The following is a 20937-nucleotide window of genomic DNA, read 5'->3' as shown; positions in this document are numbered from 1 at the left end:
GCAGCATCAAAGCTGCAAAGGATACAAGTGTTGGAAAGGCACAGATTCCTGAAGGTCATCAAGATGTGGAGCCTCCCTGGAGGCAGCTCCTCCCAGAGCAGAGCTCTCTTTCCATAAAGCAACAGCAGCCTACAGCCTCAGCCATAGCACAGGTCTCAGTCTTCGAGCAAAGCTCTCCAATATAAGCAGATAATCTGGACTTCAATAAGGCAGGCAAGGCTGAACTAATATCAGACTCCGCTCTCCTTCCCTCCCTGTAATATTTTAAGTCTAAATAATTAAAAGGAAATAAATACTTATAAAACCAGCAGAGTCATTGCAGGGCAATAGGTCACCATGGCTGCCAAGTTCGAAATATGGGGCCCATTCAAGTTATTCACATCAGATGTCAAAGGTATTCTGTTGTAATGAGAAACAATAAATACACTCACTTAACACCCAAGATCGCTGCTGCAATTTACCAGGCTGAAGCCACACTAGAACCTTAAAAAAAAAAAAGCCAACAACCATGCCCTTGAGAAGTCACCTCCACCGTGTTCTCCCCACCTTCCCAAGCCCTGTTGCACTTCTGTGTACAGAACAAAGATGTGACACATCTCACTGCTTCCTGCATAACCCCAAGTATCTAATGCCAATTTCCTTCTTTCAACCTTGGAGCACAGCTGCGTATTTCAGCACTGGCACTTGCCGGCGCCTCTACAGTCCAGTACCTGGAAGCGATCGATCAGCCACAGGAGAAGCAGGATTCAGCAGTGTCCAACACCAAGCACTGCCTGACAAACCTACCAGGAAGAGAAATGCAAACTCCACAGCCTGCAGCATTTCAAGTTGAGGGCACTTCCAGCCTATAAATGATATTTAAAATCTGAAACTATGATGGAATAATACAAACCAAAAGAAAATGTGTATATGTATCTTGATCAGTGATAGAGTTACATTTTTTATCAGCTCTGCTCACAGGAAACTGAATCCCAGGCTGTACCAATTCCCCTGTGAATGTAAAGGAAAAGAACCAGCTGGAGAGAATAATAAAACAATTAACTTTCCATTAAAGAATAATCTATGTATGTTTTTAAGGAGGCAAACTTTAATGATTTCCACCTAATTATTCATCCTGCATTCTGGCAGCTTTGGCTTGGATTTTGCCTTGTTTTGAAATGCAGTCTGAAGGTAAGGATTTAAGCTGGAACAGACGTGGGGACCACACAGACTCCTTCAGGCAGGGCAGGACAGCCTGCTGAGGGACCTTTCCAGAAACATCAACCAAGGTCTCATTGTTCCCACAGATTTGTGGCCATACCACCAATTGTAAAAGTTCCACTGAATATTCATTAGGATCTTACAAACACGGTTGTTGACTGGCTTGGCACATCAGCTACATTTTTGGACACGAAGTGCAGAGCAGCATGCTCAGGAGATGCATGCACCTGAACATCAATCTGTTGAATGCTGGGCTCATTTAACTTGTCACTAATGACAATATAAATCAGAAATGACTCCATAAAGCTCAACAGCAATCCCCTCTGATTATGCTAACTCACCAACTAGCTGCAAGCGTATTATCTTTACAAAGTAATTCTGTAAAGTGAAAAGGTTCAAAGCAAGGGCTTTAAGGACTGTTACTTTGCCTGTTACCCTTCTAAACACACACCCCTCCAAGGACCCAGCTGGCTGTACACATGACGGAGAACAGTCCAGGCTGCACCACACATTCGCCATGCAGCCCTGCTCAGCTTAACCACCTGCCTCAGTTTCCCAGCGGATAATACTAATGAACTAGTAAGTGTGCAAGCCTGCACTTCATTCCAGTTTACATGGTGCTTTCCCGCCAAGGCTCTCAAACATTTGGAAAGGACCAAGTATAGTTTAAGCTAAAATTAAGTGGAACATAAATACCAGAATTCAACCACTTGGATCACTCCTTTAGAAAACCTACCTGGGACTCTGGGCTTTCCAGCATGAGAAATCGCAGGCTAAAGAGCTGGCAAACTGAGACAGTGCCCAGGCAGTCCTTTGCTATTATTTATTGACCAACTGATTGAGATCAGGCTCTGTGACACAGTGCAGGCAAGTTTCTCCCCTCCCTCCGCAAGCTGCTAAGTTCCATGATCTGAACAAAAACCCACAAACCTGGCACACAAACTAACAAACTAGTCACACCTGAGTCCTGCTGGAAAAATCCCTGCCTCAGCTTTCAAATGTTGCAGAACATTTTCATTCACAGCTTCTGCATAAATGGTGCAAGTTTTGAGTCTAAGAGTCTACGGCATTTTAGCCTCAGACTTCTAGTCTGCTCTTCCCCTGAAAGTGTAAAAGGCCATCTTTCTCCATTAAATATATATATACACACACACACACACATGCACACACACACACAGAGAAACCCACATACACATATATATATACGCACACCCCAGTTTCTCAAAGCAGGGCTCCTGCATCTGCCAACAGGCTGTGTACACTGCATCGGCACAATGGCTCTGGTGCAGAATCTGCACCACCCACTGGAAAGAATTTAGCAAGGGGTGCTAACGTCACACACTGAGCAACCACATACAGCTATAAATTATTCATACACATTACTCTAATTATGCAAATGTACTAAAAGCTGGAGCATATGTTTCCCGGACATCTTGCAGTACAGATGCAATATGGTTCTAGTAGAGAGAGTGAGAAGGAAGATGACGGGTGCAAGGGGGTAACAATGGCAGACACTGGCCCAAGCAGAGAGTGGCAGAGTATCTCCCTTCTCCAGCCAAGCTGCTGTGAGGCTAAAGACATTTAAATGCTCCTCCTTGATAATATATTGTTGGCTTTGCACTCAGTGCTGAACAGAATGCTGAGGCTGCTGAACGGCCCAGGCAGATTAAAATAAACCCAAGCAGTTTGGAACAGGAATGTGTTTATCTGGCATCGCACACTTCCTCTTATCAAAGATGAGGAGCAGGGGAGGGCACAGCGATGGTGTGCGGAAGCAGGCTGTGTGCATGCTGGTAGGAGAGGGGGAGGGAAAAGGGGGGGAGAAATGGCAAGGATCAGATAGATAATGCATGAGCTTGGGAACCAAGAGCACGCAGCTCAGCAGCCTCTCACTGGCGTACAGAGTCCATACTCTTGGTCAGTTCCCAGAGGGGCACTAGCTGTTGGAAAACTCTGTTAGGTCCTTTCCCCCTCACAGCTTTTGGAAGAAGGCAGGCATTCAGCACTGCTGTAGCATAAGCAGATGGCTGTGTGTGCTGCCCAAGCTTTGGGTTCAAATGCCTTCTCCCAACTCTGTCGAGCGCAGTGCAGTCAGTGGACATCACTCATCTCCCACACCAGAGGCTGGGGCTGACTCCTCTGAAGGAAAAGGCCAGATGTGCTCTGCTATGGTGTTTTGAAGTCCCAACTGTGGATTACAGTACTGGATTGAATATCAGAAGATTAGCATCTTATTCCCCACTCTGCCATGTCTATGGACAACATTGCTGTGCTCCTGTAAATGCCCAGTCCACCTGACAGAGCCCCTGGGAAGCAGACACTGCGTGCAGCGCACTGTGCAGGGGGCTCCGATTCTCCAGCATCATTCACTTAAAATCCATGAACACTTCCTGAATTCTCCAGCCCTACTGAATGACCAGGTGAGTGTTTCTATATCCAGAGAAAACCAAAGAGCAAATTAAATATTATGTAATGCCAAAGCTACTTGGAAGATTTAGGCTATATTGCTATTATGCCAGTAGTCACCCAAGATCAAAAAAGTTGAACAGAAAACCTTGGCAGCTCCTTTGATAAAAGCCCATCTTACCTCCTAGTGCTGGCATAAAGAGACTCTAGCTCTGTACCGCCAGTATTGTAAGGGATGCACTCACACAGCCACATGAAATACTCTGTACTGCAGAGACCCCATCACAGGAGGAATGCTAGTGACTGCGGGAACATACAAGGTGGATGTCACTTCAGCTCTTCAGATCCAAGCCAAAACTCTGCTAGCATACTTTTTTTAAAATCCAACTTCTTGTGGTTGAGCCGTGCACAGTTACCTGTGGCTGCCTCAGCTCAAGGCTGGCCATGCTTTGAAAACCAGAGGTGATGTATCAGAGAAGCACTGCTGAGCAGAAGGGACAGGCAGGCTTGCAGGTCATGCTGTGAGGCACACAGAGGTGGGGATGCCTGCATAGATCCTGGTCACTCTGCCTCAAGCCCGAACCAACAGGATTCGTCCTTCCCTTTCACAAATGACCAGATGAATGAACAGCAGCACTTCTGCCAGGCAGAGATGCCAAACCGGCAAAACAAAGCTGAGAAAACAGCGCAAGATAACAAGCAAGAATAAAAGCCATGAAAATCCACTGAAGTAAAAAGATGTTGACTACAGGGACGGAGCCTAGCCACTTGTGCTGTGCCACATTCAGCACCCCCCTTGAGGGTAGCAGGCTGCACCCCAAAGGGCACAGCACAAGCCTCCCCTTTCGCTGGGCTCATCCTGCTCTCCATGCAGTCACACGTGCTGAGGACCAAGCAGAGCCTGTGCGGAGGCACGCTGCCTGCCCAGCTCTGCCAGAAAGCTGCTCCCCGCACCCCAGGCAGGGTTCAGCTTTGGGGCCGTCTGGCTCTTTACGGACTCGGTGTTTCCTCACCGCCAAGGGCGGCAGCACCCGCATCTTCCAGCTGTACCTTGGTGAGGCACGTCCAGACACTATGCCTTGACTTCGCCCGACAGCCCAGAGGAAAGGGAAGGCGCACACAAAACCCAGCTTGCCAGACTAAGCTCTGTTCATCCAAACCACAGAGAGGACAGCAGGCGCAGCACAAGTCCAGCTCTGCCACCCACCTGCCCCTGCCAACGCCTGCCCGCCACACAGGGGAAGGCTGCCGGGCCACGGCACAGCGCCTCGGCTGAGCGCTCCTCCTGCCATTGCAGCAGCCCTCAGGAGAGGCACTGAGAGGAGAGCAGAAAGGAAGACAGCGCAGGAGAGGGGGCTCAGCACCTACATCGCTCAGCTTCTGCCCATTTCATTCCCAAGGCTTTGGCTCGCTCAGTAATTGTCAGCAAAGAAGCAAGCCCATTAACAGGCAGCCACAGATAAAAGGTACTGGAGGAGGAGGAGGAGGAGGAGGAGATGGTCTGACCAGCTACCTGCTCACCTCAGAAGACGTAGGATCAAACACAATTTATGAAACAAGCCAGAGGAGACTTGGAACCCCAGCCCACTATCCAGAGAAGGAGTTTTAATGCACCATCCAGGCAAACAGCTGAGCGAGGCACACAAGCCAGCGGCACACATGGCCCCACTGCCAGTCCGGCATGGCAGGGCACCAGCACGTTGGGATGGGGCTGCACCAGCACATGAAGGATCTCTTGAGCACAGCCTACCCTGCAGCAGGTTCTGCAGCATGAAGAAACCATCTAGGCTGCAAACACAACAAATTCATCCAGTTTTGACTAACATGAACAACTTTCACTTGTGCCAAAACACTGGAAGAAACAGAAGTTTAGTGTGGTGTAGCAAGAAATGTCAAAACCCAACATTTTTGTCCTGCAGCGACCATGAAGAAAGTCACTAACAGAAGATTGGAAGTCAGGGAGTTGGGTTTTTACTGGAATATTCCTTATTCTAGAAATAATTATTTAAAGAATTTCAACCTATTCAGCTAGCATTTTAGGGTTCCACATATCATTGTGCCAGTCAGAGTCAAATTAGCAACGCTCTGTGCTCTCAGTTATCTCTGGTGAACTGCGAGGGAGGCAGGGGCAGAGAGGCAAAGCCACGTGCCCTGATTTCGGCGTGCTGAGATTTGTTTTGAGGGATGCCTGGAGCAGCTGGCTGGCCAACACCATGCTGCACCACAAGCACCTAGAGGGCTCAGCGCTGACTTCACGGGGCAGAGAATTAACACCACAAGCCCCAAGCCCACAGGTGTATGAGCAGCCCCACCACAACCAGCCCAATCAACAGGGACGTTTGCAAGGACCTGGACTTCAGAAAAGAAGTGAGGTGGTGCCTCACAGCTGGAAGGAGAGCTCCTGGCACGACACCCCTTTGCAACTCAGAGCTTCTGACCGTCCCCTGCAATTGCTACAGAAAACGGTCCACTTGCAGAAAGAAGCGCCTGAAAGGTGTAAGCTTGGATAACCTCCCCAGGGCAAGCGTACGGGACGACTGCTTGTCCACCCTGTGGGAAAGGAGGCAAGCAGGGGCTTCTGACATTCAGTACCCCAGCTCTAGCAAATGACTGAAGAGTTAAAACAAAAATCATTCTCAGGTGGGCAGCACTCCAGCAAGATACGATATGCAGCGCTGTTATATTCCTGGACACCATATTTCTGACAATAAATTTCATGCCTCATATGCCACAACAGTTATACGATTTCAGTCAATAACCAAAGAACAGGTCCACATCCTTTCACAGCAACCCACGGAAAAAAATATTCTTAAGTAAACCCGACAAACCTCAGAGGAGGTTTTTTTAATTATTATTTACTGGTCTGTCACTTTGATATTCAAGCCTGAACTGGTAAAAGGAAGATCATTTTCTGGCACGGCACCACCTCCAGCGCGCTTACAAGCTTCATGAGAGCTCACAGACCCATGAGAGCTGGCAGCAGGACCCACTGCCTGCATGGCAGACCCCACCGAGTTCAGAAGAGCCACTTTTGTTTTCAGTGACACTGCAGCACTTTGTCCGCTACATCTAGTATCGTTCCCTACATGCCAGAAGTTCCCACCCACCCCCTGCACACACTGAATGTCCCAAGCTCACACGGCAACCCCAGAGAACATCAGCAAGTTTCGGCAAAAACCACGGCTCTACTTCCCCATTTTTCTTTATTCTTCCTGCCACATATGGACTTATTCTTGCTTAATAATAAACCTTCCTGAGAAATCCCAGTGGGTGGGATGCACTCCCAGCTAGATGGATGTTTCAGCTCCCGCTGTTCTTCAGGCAGCAGCACCCCCTTCTCCCTGAGCCCACTCGCTCCGTGGCCAGGCACACTGCAGCTCTGTGGGCTGGCACTGGACCCCAGCACCTGTATTCTGGTTGCAAGCCAGCATGGCAGTGGAGCAAACTGAGCTACAAAGTCCAAATCATGCCCAGGTAGTGCCCTTTGCAAGAAGAGAAGCATGGACTGACTGCCAACCTTAAAAATTAGTTGTCACCCTCTAAATTTCAAGTGTCATTACAGCAGAACGTGGATTTTATTTTATTTTATCCATGTGTCTCAGTGGGTTACAGTACCACTTTATGATATTAAACAGCTCCCATGTTGCAACCCAGATGAACCTGTGTGCAACCAATGAGTAAGAGGACTCCCTGTGAACACAGCTCTGAGCTCCTCAGGGTGAAGCACTCTGTGCTATTTCACACGAACAAAGCTATGCTAGTTTGCACAACCAAGTGACATGGTCTTTAAGTGTCATTCACTCAATATTGCACTTATAAATCAAACCTGAACTCCTCATCCCGTTTCCCGTTGGAGATGCACAAACAGCCTCTGCTAGTCCTTTCTGGTGCTTTAACAGCTACATGTTGGAATTTTCAGTAGCTTATTTCTTGGTTTCGGGTGGTTTATGCATTCACCAGATACAACAGTCACACACAGCTTCACTAGAAGGTTCCAAAACAGATTTCCAAAAAACCCCATCAATCCCTCTGTAGTCAGTTTTCCTGGTATTGGGCTGCCCAGAGAAGTGGTTGAGTTACCATCCCTGGAGGTATTTAAAAGACATGTAGATGTGGCAGTTAGGGACATGGTTTAGTGGTGGGCTTGGCAGTGCTGGGTTTAAGGTTGGACTTGATCTTAAAAGTCTTTTCCAACCTAAACAATTCTATGATTCTAATTCATTAAAGTGATGCACTGTGTTCTATCAGAAGAATTAAACAAACAAGTGAGAAGCTCTCTTACCTGTAATTGATTGACTGGCCAATAGAAGTGCTGGTAAACTGGAGGTGTAATTTCTATTTAATTATGGCATTAAAAAAATTACATGATATACCTATTTAACATGCAAAGGAGCAAAATCAAAGCTAATAAGAATAAATTGTAAGAGAGGACATGTACAAAATGTAGTATTAGTCTTTTTTTTTTTTCTTTTTTATAATGTGCTCTGCTAAGTAGTATGCTGGCCATTGCACCTGTGTATTGCCTGGAAAACTTTCACCCCCAGCTCTGATTCTAAGACCCTGCCAACATGCACAACTGCACTGCACAAATGCATAGACCAAAGCAGTGTGTACAGTTTTCATGCTGCACATGCAGTTTCCATCAATCCAGCTAAAGTTCGGAAATGAATGCAAGCAAAGCCCAGGTACGCCACTGTAGAGCTCAAATACGAATGCAAATGAACGGACGAACTATGAGGAGTTTTACAAGCCCTCAGTTAAACACATTTTAAAATGCATTTAAAAGAAAACAGTGCAATTTCTGTGTTCAGACAATGGGTTACAACCAACGGTATAAAACATGAACAGTTCTGTTGAAACCACTGTAGCTAATGGTGTAAGACAGGCAGTAAGAGGCCCATAAATCATTGGCACCTGAGAAGAACATGCCACTGCCATGAGAAAACACAAACACAGCCCATGAAATTTTAGGGGGCAACATATCTTTCATGCTCGAGAAGCCCATTTTCTTTCAATCACCACCATAACCCTAATCTCAAATTATTCAGTTTCAAAACAGCTAGTCCGCACAACAGCGTTGGGAAGGGGAAACAGGGTCTTACTGGGAAGAGGAAACAGGGAAGGTCTTAAAAGACCCTTAGATCCATAAGCCTAATAAACCACCACAAAACCATCCTGTAACTGCCCTAACTCAACCCAGAGCATCACTGCTGGGAAATGAGGAGGTCTGGCTCCTGCAGCCTGCCGTGCCGGGCTCCGCTGCTAAGTCAGGGAGCAGGAGGCAGATGCCAGCATCAGTAACAGCATATTGTTTTGTGGCGCTTGGAAAGAGGAGCCAAACAAGAATTATAGTTTTACCTGCAATGTCTATTGAAAAACACAGAGCTTCCAAGGGCTAGTCAAATTATCCTTTAACATTTCCTGCTTTGTCAACAGAAGTTTAAAATTAAAACACAAATTAAACTACCTTCAGTCCCTGGAGGAAAGGTTAGTTGGGTTTAAGATGCATTTAGTGTGTCATATAGGAAAAAAACCACAGGTACATGCTCAGACAGTAGTGACATGCAGCCCGAGAGACAGACAGAAAACACACTCAACTCCCACACACTTGATAAATGCATCAAATTGACCAGTGACCAGAAGCACAGCCAGCCATGGCCCCGCACATGGAGTGAGCTGAGAGGCTGACTTATTGGAAGTGTTCACACAGGTGATTTCTGCAGATGAGAACATTCATTGCCACAAGGAAGGCAGCACAGGCAAAAGACAGACAGCTTACCCCTCTGAGATGCTGGACGCCACCAAATATCCTCATCACTCCATCAATCTCCTGTTCCAGCCTCCTGGCCCAGTACTGCATACTGCAAGAGACGGAGAGATAGAGAGAAAGAGAAAGGGAGAGAAAGAAAGAGAGAAAGAGTCAGAGCCCTGACACTCGGCAAATAAGCAAGGTGACTGAAGGGAGAGGGAAGAAATCAGTGCCCTCAGCTAACTGCTCTCTTTCTGCAGCACCAGGTGCAGGCAGAATACCAAGAACATGCGGCTTTGAGAATTACGGCTGGGGCAGGTTATAAACTTCTAGACTTCAAAATTTATGCACAAGGCGCCACAGAGAGAAAAGGGGGGGAAAAAGATACAATGAAAATCAGAAGGTGGGGGTGTCCCTCTCCTTATATAAACAGTTGCAGTAGATAATTATTTAAGCCCAAAGTGATTAACAAGGTCGAAGTGCCACGGTGTACAGCAAACAGCTTACTGCTTCGGCAGGGCTCTGCCTCAGAGAGCAAGCATGGAGCCACGGCAGGACCAGAGATGTCTGTCCTACTGCAGCGATGGAGTGTCGCTGCAGCACAACAAAGGGGGCCTGGGCAGAGCCAGGAGCCACGCGCAGGGCACCAAGTGCCCAAGGGCTCAGCTGCTTTGCTCCTCCATCCGAGCCCAAGCTGGGCCAGGTCCTCCGCAGGCAGAGCTGCCTCCCGGGGCTGCAGCAAGGGCCGGGAGCTGCCCCGCCGCATCTCCTTCGTCCTGACCCCTGCGCAGCCAGGGAGCTCTGCCAGTCCTTCCCGCAGGCACAGCACCCTCCCACATACTCCACCACACAGATTTCCACTCGGAGCAATAACACCAAGTTAAAAACAAGCAAGAAAAAATCCTCTTCTAAATTCACATAACTTTATAACTCTCCTTCTTTTAATGAGATTTCCTGACTCCAGCTGCTGGCCACGCAAATGTCAAATCTCCCATCTGACCTGGAAAAGCAACGCTCGATTGCCTCGGCACTGCCCAGCACTACCGTCTGTGCTTTTTCCACAGCAATATTCATCTCTCAACACTACACCAGAGAAAGCGGAGAAGGAATACAGGAGTAGAAGGCCAGCAGCATGGCCAAGCGCAGGTCAAGGGAGCAGACTAGCTTGGGTGTTTTGCACTTTGGTTCGTCTCACCAGATGATTTCATTCTTCGTTGCAGAGACATTCCCCAGGTAGCCCACACATGCTCCCCCACCACTCACAAAGCCATGGAAGAAGTTCTCCTGGAGATCAAGGAGCAAAGAAATCCAACTAAGAAGCAAGGCCACAGAGGACTCTGAATTATAAAGCACGGCCCAAAAGCTGGGCAGAAATATCAAAGGAGAAAGATGCCTGAGACTATTGGCAGAACAGAGCTGAAGCATCACTTGTGAGGCAAGAGGGGACGAATGGAGACGGGGGGGGGACTGGCAGACAGACGTATGTTACTCACACAGCCAAATCCATGCCAGTTAAATAACATACAAGGCTGAGGATGAAAACAAGATTTAATGGCACACGCCAAATCTTCCCAGTTTTCCAGTGTAACATGCTATTTCCTGTATGCCGGCAGAGGCAACACTGTCCCTTCTCCCCTGGCAGCCTGGCTGGGGCAGAGGAGAAACCCAGGGAAGGTGATGGGTGAAGGTATTTACAAACCCGCCTTCCTGCCAGAGGGAAAGCAAAGCTTGCAGTGGGACTGCCAGTGTAAAGATAGTGGGTCACACAGCTGAGGGGGTTTAGCTTGGTTGGTTGGTTTTTTTCCTTTTCCTTTATCAGTCAAACATTTTATTTGCTATCAAAGTTATACTCAGGTTGTCCAAAGTCACCCATAAATCTTCTGAAGTATTTTCACCAAAATTTTTTTATTTTTACACAAGTCATTTAAAATAACACCTTGAAACACCAAAATGGAGGGGTTTTTAATTTCCCCCCCCCCTTCTTCCAGTTTGTCCAGTGAACTAAAAAAAAAAAAAAAAAAAAAAAAAAATCAATTACATGCTCCTACGCAGTCACAGGTTCAAGAAACCCTGCTGAGGACTTATGGAGCTGACACCTTTCCTTAAATGTCCAGCTCTGTGCAAGATCCTGGATTTCAGTGACACCTGCCTGTGTCAGCTCCCTCCAGGAACACCTCCACCACCACAGCGAGGGAAAATTACCACCTCCTCTTGAGCTGTATCCATCAACATTAACAACTGCTCGTATCCGCATAAATGTCACGTATGGCCAAGCCTTCAGAGAAGATTAGTTATAGAGGAAGACAGAAGCATCAGTGTTACTCTGTTGGTATATGCAAAAGAGACACCGAGCACTCACTTGGGCTGGGATTTACAATTAATTTAAATTTACTCAGCAGATTTATTTAAAAAAAAATAAATTTAAACTTATTCCACCCCCTCCCTCCGCCCCAAGAAGAACTACTATTTTAGGGAAAAGCCATGGGATTTCTCATTCATGAGAAAGACTGCAATTCCCCTTAATTGTGCAGCCTTATGATACCTGGCTCCCAGCCTCACTGAGCAGCAGGGTCCCAAAAAGCCCAGCTAAGCCTTGTAGTACAAGCTTTAGATACCACTATTAAAAAAAAAAATGTGTATTACACTATGAAAAAAGGCAGGAGGGAATTTCTGCATAGTTGACGCCAAGTTTCTAGAGTAAGAAAAAGTATTAGCAGAAGCAGCTTCTTTTTTTGGTGTAGCATGGCTATACAGAGCCTTTAACAGTGGTAGTAAAAAAATTCTTTTTTTCCAACTAGCACATCCCTTATGCATGCCACAGCACTAGCAAAAGCCCTCGTGTATATCGGACCCATTACTATGTCCCTCTAGCTCTGGTCATGTCCATGACCAGAAGTCTTCAGAGCAGGCCACATCCCAGAATTTGGAGGTTTCATCTCACTTGCCATATTGCTGGATTGAAAGCTACCATTTAAATAAATAAATACATAAACAACAACAAAACAAAGCAAAAAAACACATAAACCCCCAGTGTTACCCTGTCTCAGTTGACCTTCTGCCTCTTGTTTCTCTCAAACGGTCACTGCACTTAAAATTTTACATAAGGCAAACAGAGGAAGGATGAAGAGGGTAAAGAAACTGATGGCCCATTACAGACATGGAGATTTCTCTTTGAAGTGTGTCTCCTATGCAAGCTGTAAGCAGTAAGTTGTGACAGTCGCTGCATTCCTGGGCCATCGCTGCAACACCTCAGGTGGCATTACAGTGTTTGAGGAGCAATAACTCCTCAGAACACGCAGCCAGGAGTGCCCTACTGCTCTTGTGAAGTGGCATTTACAAATCAAGTCTAAAGAAAACAGCGGATGCACCGACTGGGAAACCACTGGCACAGGTGCAGTGCTGCTCCAGGCAGCCACCAGGCTCCCTTTGTAAGCCACGTGCACAGTGCCCCCTCTAAACCAGGTACCACTGTGGTGTCCTCTGTAGTGAATGAACATGGCTAGAGAGAAAACCTCTGAGCTCCAGCATTTCTGATTGCACTCAGTAGCTCTGTGCCCAAAGGAACCACGTGCAAGGAGCCCGGCAGCCCTGCCATCCTGTCCCTTCTTCAGCAGTGACACGCACAGCACATCCCAGTGATCCCCATCACCTCAGCTAGATCTGCCTTTGCTGGAGAGCCTCCGCAGGACTCTTCCAACTCAACAACTACAACTATTTTATGCGCCAGCACAATCACACACATTCAGGATATACATTAGAAATCTCTTCCATTAAAAAAAGGGGTTTGTTTCCTTCCCCTGTATGTTTTATAGCCTCCTGAGCAAAATTCAACAAGGGACATCAGTGATTTTTAAAAACAACACCATTTATCCCTGACTCCCCACAGAAAACTACAAAAATGCTGATTTCATAATCTGCATTTTTTATTTTTCTTAGAGATGAGATAAAGTAGACTTGAAAAAAAAAGCAGCAGAGCTTAAAAAATATTTACAGTGACAAGCAGCACATCAGGAGGCAAATCACCCCTGTTGCAGTGGGGGCCAGGAAGCAAAGCGCCCCACCTGCCCCACACCTGCGTGCTGGGCACCTCTGCCTTGCCACCGCTCACAGCAACCCTGACTGAGGGTCAGGGCATGTTTCATGCTTCAGGTGACCCAAGCAGCTGCAGAGGCTTCTGTGCACATCCACATCCATTTGCAAGGCTACCCCATCGCTCCGGCTGTGTGGCTTCAGAAGAAAATGAGAATTGCCTGGAAAGACAGGAGACAGGCTGTCCTTAGCCCGCATCCTCCCACACTTGGGCACACAACAGATGGCAGCCTGGAGCCCTCGTTCTGTACAGAAGCTGGAGACATTCACAGACAAGCCACCAGCACAAGCCACACACCAACAGCCTGTGGCCAGCACCAGGAGGATGTAGTACTGCAGCTCAGCCCCCTGCCACTGCCCCGTGGTGGCTCAGGGTACGCAGACCCTTTCCAGGCTGCAGACACCTCCTCACCTCAAAACGTGGGGTGGGTAAAGCAGTCACACCAACTACTAATGAACACAAGCCTCGTTGCAAGCAGCCTCTCACAAAAGCACAGGGAAAGAAGAGGAAAGAAAATTAGTTTTCTGCTTGAGGACACTTTTTTTTTTTGTTTGTTTGTTTTAAAGCAGCCTTTGGAGAGTGCTTGTTTGGCTGCGAGCAAGAGAGGGTGTTTAAAAAAAATAGTAAAAAAAAAAAAAATAAATCAGTCTTTTTTTCTTGCTATCTTCCTGGCCCAAAAAATAAGGACAGAGATTCACACAAACATGAAAGGACAAGAGGAAAAACTACTTGCTAAGTAGATACACTGCCCCAAAGCTTATTGGGTTCTACAGAGAGAGTGTTCTGCACAAGTGTCTACACTTCATGCAGTGTGTTCAGCCAAGAATGCTTCACTCTGTCATACGCTTTGGTTCAGTGCCCAAATACTGCTATTTAATACAGTTATTACTGTGTTGTCTAATTTTTGCTGTGCAGGAACTTCTTATAATTGGCTTATTCCTTCAAAATGCTTAATCCTTTAACTATAATAGCGCATGTGTCGGTACACACGCGTGCATGTGCACACTCGTGTCCCCTCTGAGTTTTAAGTTTCTTACATGCCTAGGCTGTAAAATCCTGCATGACCCAGTATTTACCCATCAAGGAAAAAGAAGGTGCCCTGCAGAAACAACTTGCAGACAGCACCCGTTTCCTTCAAAATAACCAAATAACTTACTGACCGTGCTTCCAGATATTACCCAGCCTCCTACACAGTTATTTTATGACTCCATTTTAAGTATGTGCACAGGTGTTTATATAAAGGAGGGGTTGGAAAAGTTTCCCTGCTGGACTAGTCTTTCCTTAATACTTGTCAAGACATTCACCTCTAGCTTCTGGTCTCCCCTATAATAAGAAAGCATCTCTGACATTATTACAGGAGGGAAGGAAGGGACAAATGAGTATTCAAATTTTATCTCATGGAAGATCTTTAGGAAACATGAAAGGGAAGGATAGTGTGTTCTACATTCAGCTCTATCACCAAAAGACTTTGTTCTCTTCAACTCAAAACACTAGCTTTCTGTGCCTGTTTCTTTGTCCTACCTTCTGTCTGCTTCGGCTTTACAATTTTTTGCAGCAGGGTATGTCTTGCCAGGGGTGGGGGGCAGAAGCAAGTATCAACCCCCTTATCAGATCTATCTTGACCCCAGTTTGATGCCCCAACAAGTATTACAATACAATAAAAAGGATAACTAGGCAGTTTACTCAACCTGCAGGATAGCTAGAGCTGGGCAAAAAGTGAGGGAAAATAATCTGACAATAATACAGAAGATCTGTGTTTCATTAACAGCTCTTGAGCACAAATCATCTTGTAGGATTTTCCGTGGGAAAACTCAATAACCACCAACCTCCCACCAATGACTTTTAGGGCAATAGGAAAATTGTTCCTTAAATATGATTTTTCTCTGTTGGAAAACAGAAGCATTAACCATTTAAGGTCTAACTCTACCTAGAAAAAGAATGGGTAGTAGGTGTTCAAGCCAGTCACAGACACGTGGGATGGCTGGGACTTCGGGAATTCTTCTTTCACCATGAGTTGCACTTGGACATCTAAACACGTGAACCCTCTGCATGAAGTATTGTGTAACCTGTTCTTTACATCCTGTGCTGAAGGTGAGCCAGAGATCCCCACAGCACCTTTTCCCAGTTCCATTTTTCACCATGTGGTGAAAAAGCTCCCTTTGTATCCACCCTAAATCTCACTTCCCTCTTCCCACTTATCCCACCTACATCAGACACTGAAAAATCCTTATGACAAGCTCCTAAGAACTAGAAGATGATTATTCTATTGCATCCTCTGTCCTTCAATTCTTTATTTCTCTACTCCAAACTCTGTTTTTTCCAGCTTTCCCTCTTTTGCACTGTTTTCTAAACATTTCAACCTTTTTGTTGCTCTGCCCTGGATTCTCTACATTTTACCTACATCTCCAAAGGCTCATGCCAAAAAGTACGATCAGGTGCTCCAACAAAAGTCAAACCCAGTGCCACATGAGGAAGAAAACATCACCTTTCCAGTCCTGTCCAAGAAAGTACTGTATACTGCAGAATAAATGTGCCCTTCTGCTACAACAGCACTACGTTGACTCAAAGTTTGTGACCCATGGTAATCCTCAAGATTTCTTTCTGCCGCACTGCTACCCAGACAGATATTCTTTATTCTGCATTTGTACATTTGATTTCTCCATTAAGTGCAGCACTTTGCATTTGTTTTCACTGAATTTCATTTTGCCGATATCCAGCTCGCCATTCAATCTTTCTAGATCATTTAAAATTCTGACAATGCCTTCCAAAGTAAATCCAACCTCTCATAGCTCAGTGTCGCCTGCAAATTTTATAAGCATTATTTCCCATTCCATTGCCTAAGTTATTAATGAAACTATTGAATAAAAGTAGGTCCAGGGCAGATCCCTGCAGGACCCCACTTGAAATGCCCTCCCAGTATGACAAAGCACCACGATAACTATTCTTTGAGAGCTATGTGTCCAATCAAAATATCTTGAATTTCAAACTTTACAAAAAGCTGGAGGAGTATTTGATATGCAAAGGAGCTGGAGGCCAAAGGATAATTTAGTGAATAATTTAAAGCCTAAGAGTAGGTTTGAAGAAAATCGCAATCTGTTGGTAGACGATCTGCCAACAGAAAGAGGAAGAAGAAGTCACTGAATGTGTTAGCTGGTACATTCCCCCAGCAGCGTTGCGAAAGGCCCCCATGCAGGCGCTGCATCCTGATCAAACGTGCCTCTCATTGATACAGCAATGAAAAGAACAAATTGCAACGCAACCACAATAAATATCTTCTGCAGAGCATACAGCAAAGGAGAGCACTCTCCTAAATGCACTTCCAGCTACAAACCCCATCATCAAGTTACTTCAATCCTGATCGGCCTAGAGTTCATCTTCAGGCCCTCACTCGATGCAGCAGCCATCCTGTGACAAATACTTGGATGTTAAGAGCATTACTTGGCAGGACCTCCATATGAGGGTCCCCAAATACATTCCAAATGTGCAAGAATTAATCCTCACAGTCTTAAGGGGTAAATCCGATCTCAGCACATTGCCACCAACTCACACTTCTGCAAGTGGAAGCAGAACCGGGCACCCCGAGATGGTACACTAGCTTGCTGTTTTCAGCTGGGAGACAGAAGAAGTTCAGCAAGAAGTCCTCTGCCAGGCAGGGAGCCTAACCAAGCCACTTACTGACCATATAAGCAAAACTGAATATGGTTGTCTTACAACAGGAATAAATTAGTTATTGAATTTACATCTGGAGATCCAGATCAACTTGTTCCTGCTGCTATGGGGATGGTCCTGTGGATGGCTCACATACTTGACCTCTTGCGTGATGGCAGCAGAAACACCAGCATGCAACTCCAGGACTGTAACACAGACAGGATAAGCCAAAGGCAATGGCTATGATTACTGGAGCTGTACTGGTGATACCAGCAATGTGCTACCCAAAACAGTTAACTGTTTTGTTCAGAGCCAAAGCTAATGCCTTAGCCTCCCTGCTTGTTCAAAAGCTGTGCTCTTATGTCACATCTCAAAACGAGGTTTCTGTGGCACACTGGCTGATGCGCATCAGGAGCTAGAGAAGTCTGTGGGTTCCCCCACGTTTGCACTCTCATTGCATGTGATTAGAACTGGGCTCCTGATCTCAAAGCCTGTCACAAATCTGGACTTGAAACACAATGAATTGATAAATAAGTGAATAGATGTCAGTTTTATGAAGCACACTACCTGCATAAATTTCACCCGGTGCAGCCACTTGTCATTTTCAGCACCCCTTGAGACCCCGATGGCTGATAACTCTTGCACATTGCTTTGCAACCCATTATACAGACAAAGTTTTATGATAAAACCTTCCTCTTCGCCGACTCCTTCTGTTTTACAGATGCAATCTGAGTGGAGGCTGAAGAGATCCCATCCCCCACAGCAAAGATAAGGTTACAGAGGGTAGGTCTTAGTAAGGATTTTGCAAGCTGCATGAATTATTAAAGTCCTTTATGATATAATGACAGACACATCAGGTTATTTGTTTATTCTGTGTATAATTCATTAGTCTCTTGGGAGCTAGACAAAAGTTGGATAGCTTGTTGCATCTTGTTCATTCCAGTAAATCCTCATCACCAGATGGAAGGCTGAAGCACCCCAGAAGACAAAACAGCCACACCTTGCAGGATCTGCACTGTTGGTCGGAGATGGGAGAGTTTTTTTATATATTTTTTTTTTTTTTACAACCTGGAGAAACAGGGAAGCTGTCACTTGAGTAATCAGGCTAGATAGCTGGAAGATGACACTTCGGGTAGTGTTTCTATATCTGTCATCTAAAGCATATGCAAACAGCTTTGTGATTAGATGCTAGGAGTTGTCCCATGCACTTCCATCATTGCTGAGCAACAGCAGGACTACTCAAACAGATGCAGGCTTCTGCAAGACTTTTGGATAGTTTACAACCACCACCTCCTGGCTATGCAAGTAGTAAGATACTGGACAGAGCAAAACAGCTCCCCTTGCTTGGGTCATTTGCATAAAGAGTCTGATCAAGATAAGGGGCAAAGCATGATAAAGGAATGGCACATCCTGATGGCTGTAATGGAGTTTTGAAAGGGTGAGGGAGAGATGTTATGCTGTAGTGGCAAGTAGGAAATAAAGGACTGATCAGAGCCCCCAGCAAGAAAAAGCTTCCCAACACGCTCTTGCTCATGCAAGGTACTCCATCAATAATGCTGCTGCCAGGAGAGGCGTGCTGCTGTGGAGAGGTGCAGCAAAACACAAACATGGCCAAGCTGAAAACGGTACACTGGGGTAACTCCCACTAGCCACGGGACAGCAGAGGACTGCTCTCAGCATCCACCCTTCCCACTGCAGATTTCAGCCGATCAGAAACAGACTAGGCACACAATGATTAATCTGATCACTAAAACACGAGCCATATTAAAAGAGTCTAATAGAGGTCTACTGTCCAGTCAGACCTCTGCGAGATTGTGCTTACAACTTCTCTTCTTACCAAGAAAAGATATCATTAACCTCTCCCACAAAGACCTCCTGCTATTGAGGGGCATCCATTGCCATTTTCTTCAGCCTCTAACTGTGTTATACCAAATTTCCTCGTTTTTTTGGAGCAGCCTCTCACAGCATCATATGCAACATTCCTCAAGGGCTTTCTGGGCGTCACTGTCACTAGATGTCTATCTAGTTAAATCCCCCATCTTAAACAACCCCTCTCCCCACCATCCCCCTACCTGAAAGATTCCTGGCTTCTAAGAGAGTATTGTAATCATTGTTATTATAAAGCACTTAGCGATGCTCACTCATTGCATCTCTCACCAGCCAAACACCCAGTACCCTGTCATTTCACATGCAGTCACCTTCATTTGCAGAAGCTCTTCATTGTATTAGTCCCTTTCAGCAATGAAAGAAAAAAGGGGTGGGGGTGGAGAGCATTAAAAAACCCAAATAATAGTTTACTGCATTTTATGCCATTACCTCACTACTTTGTGATACACATCTAAAAGCTGTCTGCAAGACCTCTCCTGCTGTAAGGTGGCATCCAGACATGCTCCAAGGCAGGGACAACAAAAGCATGAAGCCCCGTTTGATTTTTGTTCCAGTGCTGCTGCATTACTCAGGGCAACAGGGATGAAACCAGCAGCTTTCACAGGTCACCTCCTCCCTCCGTCTTCCCAATCAGCTGGGACAAACACTGCTCCCTCCAAAGAGAAAAAAAGCATATACACAACCTCTCCTTTGAAGAGGATACAAGCCTATTGAAATGGGGAGACTGAACCACACTGGAAATACTCAGAATGTACTACTGGATTTGCTATATGTGCTCAGGATGTTGGTCCATCAGGCTCAGTTTCCCCATCTCCAGCTGTAGCCAGATTTTCACACCAGAAATGATGTACCTCCTTGTCCTGGAGGACCCTGTGGAAGGAGGATGCTGTGCTGGAGCACCTTTAGGAACTAGGATGCTATGCCAAGCACCTTAGGAGATCCCCCTGCTGCAAGAAAAAAATTCCTCTGCAAGAGGCTATCTCCCCTTTCCGAAGGGGAGGGTCCCTAGAAAACCCTGCTGAAGCCTAAGCACAGATGTGTCACTTTCCTCACCGGACACCTCAAGCTAAAAAGCCGGCAGTGCACCCGCTGCCTTGCTTCACAATTACTGTACTTGCTGCCCGCATCCCCTCACTACTGCAATACCACAGTTAAAGCACAGATCATGCAACGGCCCATCAAACATGGCTTTGAAGGCACCAATCAACATGAAACTGTCAAACCTGAAATATTTTCAGGAGGGGAGAATGGGTCTACAAATGTGAAGCAGTAGTGTCCAACCCAGAGTTTTGGGGGCGGACTCAGAACTGCAACTCGACCTCCCGATGCCTGGTGCGGTGCTCACCCTTGGCAGCCAGCCACCACCACAGCCGGACACCCGCACACCTACGGACACCCCACAGCAGGTCTCCCCCCAGCTCTCACACACAATATGCTCACATGTAGCTGAAAACTATGATGACAAGATAATTCTCTCTTCTGCTTTTCTAAATGAGTATCAGCATTAAAACCAAAACCACCTGACATCCCAAACACCTATGAATAGAATGCCTCAGACTTTTCTGTAAGAGAAAAATCCCAGTCTCTAATGTGGTCCTCTCAATGGGGCCTGTGACATCACCAGCCCCTTTCTATTTAGAATAATGACTTCTTCCACACGCCAAGAGATTTGAAATTACCTGTGAAATATATTTCCCTAGGCACAGGCTCAAGAAGCATGTAAATTACCCAGCTTAATGGCCTCTAGAATTTCTCTCCGAGACACACGAAGGGAGTGGGAAATGTTCAGATGGTATCTCAGGTACCATCTGAGGGGATAAACGTCAGAGGGATGGTGAGCAGCTCCTGCCTTGCAGTTCCCCCAGTAACTGGTCCCACTGGTGAGCCACAAGGAGGCAATGAGCACAAGAGAGCCAATTCTAAATGACTGCATCATCAGCACAAAAGTGCAATTTTG

The 20937-nt window shown here is 46.2% G+C and overlaps 1 protein-coding gene across 3 annotated transcripts in view; it reads right to left on the bottom strand.

Annotated features, from left to right (window-relative positions):
- CACNA2D2 (calcium voltage-gated channel auxiliary subunit alpha2delta 2) overlaps positions 1 to 20937 on the bottom strand; it is a 454520-nt gene that overhangs the window by 190703 nt on the left and 242880 nt on the right. For all 3 annotated transcript variants that reach the window (XM_055804987.1, XM_055804990.1, XM_055804989.1), the window contains exon 3: positions 9386 to 9467. In XM_055804987.1, the coding sequence (XP_055660962.1) occupies positions 9386 to 9467 (82 nt within the window). The remainder of the gene's footprint in view (positions 1 to 9385; positions 9468 to 20937) is intronic.

This window comes from Falco peregrinus, chromosome 5 (genome assembly GCF_023634155.1).
Source record: "Falco peregrinus isolate bFalPer1 chromosome 5, bFalPer1.pri, whole genome shotgun sequence".
NCBI classification, from domain to species: Eukaryota; Metazoa; Chordata; class Aves; order Falconiformes; family Falconidae; genus Falco; species Falco peregrinus.
Note: the sequence above shows the minus strand (reverse complement) of the source record. Positions and strands in the feature narration are given on the sequence as shown.